Source organism: Sinocyclocheilus anshuiensis, unplaced genomic scaffold, assembly GCF_001515605.1.
Source record: "Sinocyclocheilus anshuiensis isolate Anshui unplaced genomic scaffold, SAMN03320099.WGS_v1.1 scaffold1879, whole genome shotgun sequence".
Classification (NCBI taxonomy): domain Eukaryota; kingdom Metazoa; phylum Chordata; class Actinopteri; order Cypriniformes; family Cyprinidae; genus Sinocyclocheilus; species Sinocyclocheilus anshuiensis.
The window spans coordinates 726,112-729,506 of record NW_015549707.1 but is presented as its reverse complement, the minus strand read 5'-3'; the positions used below and the strand labels follow the sequence as shown (position 1 = coordinate 729,506).

The 3,395-nt window shown below is 41.2% G+C and overlaps 1 protein-coding gene across 1 annotated transcript in view; it reads right to left on the bottom strand.

The window, feature by feature from the left end:
- The window catches only part of LOC107660666 (T-cell immunomodulatory protein-like), a 156,619-nt gene that overhangs the window by 23,002 nt on the left and 130,222 nt on the right, over positions 1 to 3,395 (bottom strand). The window contains exon 14 of the mRNA XM_016450054.1: positions 1,883 to 1,961. Within this exon, the coding sequence (XP_016305540.1) occupies positions 1,883 to 1,961 (79 nt within the window). The remainder of the gene's footprint in view (positions 1 to 1,882; positions 1,962 to 3,395) is intronic.

Genomic DNA, 3,395 nt, shown 5'->3' with positions numbered 1-3,395 from the left:
CACACACACACACAGAACAGGACCGCACAGAAGATGCAGACATGCATGTGGCCCAGTGGAGGCACACACACAGAACCACAACATGAGAGAAACATTCACTCTGTTTATGTAATGCTTCCACTGAGAGCTCAAGGTCAGTGATATATTTCAAAAGAGACTTCAGGAAAACAGTCATTTACTCCAAAATGATGGAGTTCTGTCAATGCCGTGAGGAATTTAATCTTATCTGCTCTTAGAAAGGTGAAATGGGGTCATTCGTTGCTGTGTCTGTGATCTTGAACTTGGTCAATCAGATGTCCTTGAGTGCCAAACAACACACGAGACACTCGTATATAAAACACTAAGCAATCAAGAAATAAGACAATCCGAGCCTCATAACTGATGTGTGCCTAGTCACAGAATCTCTAGTTTGCTCTAGATAGTCTAGTTTACTTTAAAGGAGTCATATGACGTTGCTAAAAAGAACATTATGTTGTGTATTTGGTGTAATGCAATGTGTTTATGCGGTTTAAGGTAAAAAAAACACATTATTTTCCACATAATGTACATTATTGTTGCTCCTCTATGCCCTGCCTTTCTGATACACGTCGATTTTTACAAAGCTCATCGGTCTGAAAAGCGAGGTGTGCGCCAGCTATCCAGTGCGTTGTGATTGGCTGAATACCTCAAGCGTGTGACGGAAATGTTACACCCCTTACCATACTGTGATGCCGTGTCCCGGAGCAATGAGACAACACCAATAAAACCCATTACAAACGAGGCATTTGTTGCATCCAGTGGGGACATAATTACTGATTATAATGACTTATACTATCTTTTTACGTGTTGCGAATCGCGCCGCGTAAACATAAAACCATGTCTGCATTTGTGATCGGAATTTGGGTTGAACTGTTCTGGAACAGTGTTGTAAATACAACTTAACCACTGATTTCTAGCTGTGTCCTCTTTTGGAAGGCCAAACAAAGTAGGTTCGCTTTCACAACGAAACACAGAGTCACACACTGCGGGCTAAAGTGAGCGGAGGCGGGCGGGCTAGAGTGAGCAGAGCCCGGGGGCTTGAGAATGGTGCGGCCGGTGGGCTTGCGGCAACCACATGTGACGACTCCACTTTTTAGGAGGGCGTGGACGAGTCTTAACTTTTATAAAGAATATCTCTTTGGGTTTGAGACTTTAGTCTTTGCAACTTTACGGATCTTATCTATGCACGAACAGCTTGTAACACTCCAAAAAGAAATGAAAATTTTAAATTGCATCATATGACCCCTTTAAGACTGGTTTGATTTTTTGCATACAATGTACCTCATTACTACAATAAAAATTGGAAAATAATATTTTAGGCATGTCATCTATGGAACATTGAATGTGTTATGTGATAATGGATAAAAATGAACCAGAGCCATACTATATATGATATTCTCTATATTGGCTGCATTCACAGTTTTCACTGCAATCCAGTGTCACAATGTGGTTCCCAGGCAAGAAACACATTTATGCAATTCCTTATTTTCAACTCAAATATAAATATGAATTTTTCTTAAAAAGAAATTGTTCTCATTAACAAATGCAATCATTAACCAATTTAATTTTTTGAGTGATAAAAGGGCAATTCTCCAGACTTCACACAATGCACGATTCCAGAACAGATTTTCAAATGAACACCAGAGTAAAGTTTGGCCAAGAAAAAGCTTTTTATTGGTTCATTCAAAATCCTCCTAGTTTACTTTAGTCTGATCCCTAAAAAATAATGAACTAGTCAAGTCAAATGACTGCAGAGTGTTGAGGTTGACTTATCTTACCTCACTGAGACAGGATATGCTGGGCAAAGAGATATGTGTGATGCCTTTCCCATCTAGTGTTAATCTTTTCTGAGCCGTGTACTCACCAGACGCATTCTTCAGATAACCGTTCGAGTCCACTGACGTGTACATGACATACGGGCCAGGCTGGTTCACACCAAAGGGCTGTGGGATAGATAGAAGTGATTAATAACAAATACAATACACATACAAAGAAAAATAATTGGGAAATGCCATTAAAATCATAAAATAACTATCTCTAAATGTGCCGTCAAATTAGAAAAATTTTGGTGAAATTTTGCAGGCCAAAAAAAAGTGATGTATGAATTATGAATCACTCACAAACCAAGCAGCTTCGTGTAACCAACTTAAACCAACTGCGAAATCTATGCGGGGAAATCCTTCGCCCTCATATAAAATTCCCAAACACGTCGATTCCTATTGAAATGACTGGAAATTGAAGCAATTCAACCACATATCGGATCATATCAATAAAATCCTCCTTGGAAATGTTCATTGCAGTAGCCTGGGAATTTGCAAATTTGACTTTGTTTCTTGGCAGACTGCTACAATCCAGTATATCGGAGCTCCTCTGACCTCTGATGTTGGCCTGACGGTGATTTTGTTGACCCTGACTGTTTGTATGCAAGTGTGTGTGTGTTTTTAGTCTCGAGTCCACACAGATCACCACAGGTTACACAGGCCCAGTTCCAGCCTCCTGCACATACTGAGACACATGAGAGATATCTATCAGCATCCAGGAGTAATGCGGGGCCAGCACTGGCTCAGCGCCGGGGAGATGGGGCAGACCTGCAACACGCCAGCTTCTCAATTATGGATACTTTTCTCTGTGCAGACAATAACCCTGGGAACTGCAAATGAACAGCATGCCAGGAACAAGTGGGCATACATTTTTAAACAGATGTATTTGTGGGGCATGATTATGGGTGGGGAGGGGTGAAATGATTCCCTAGTTGTAAATTATGTTTCCCTGTTGCTGATGAATCCAGCCAATAGACAATGTTGACAGGAAGTGAGACAATCCTGGAGCTGAAGCTCTCAGTCATCCAGTGCCAGACTAACATAAATGAGGGAGAGGATGACCTGGCAGAGTCAGATACAGATGAAAAACGTTCAGACAAACATAACAATGAGGGCAAACTACATGGCCAGAGAATGTGATGTCAGTGAGACCTGAAGCCCCACACACTTCTTTGGACCTGACAACCTACCCCATCGCCAACATCCATCACAGAGTTTATTATCCCACAAGGAAACCGGTTTGCAAACTATGGAAGCCTGTTTATTCTGACTAAATACACTATTCTTCAAAAGTTTGGGGTTTATTCTTTTTTTGTCTTAAGGCTTTGTTTTAACTGGCTGAAACACTGATTGAGCGATTACATGAGACAGGATACGGATTGTAAAGTTGTACTCTTTCTTTTAACTCACCTTCAGATGTTTAGTCATGTTTATTTTGTGCTGAAGCTGGTATTAATGTGGAGAAGATGACTAGTTCACGTGCGCTACGCGCTGCCGTGTGTTGAACTGAGGCGCTACAGCGATCTGTCACTCCACATTAAACAGCGCCAAACCCGC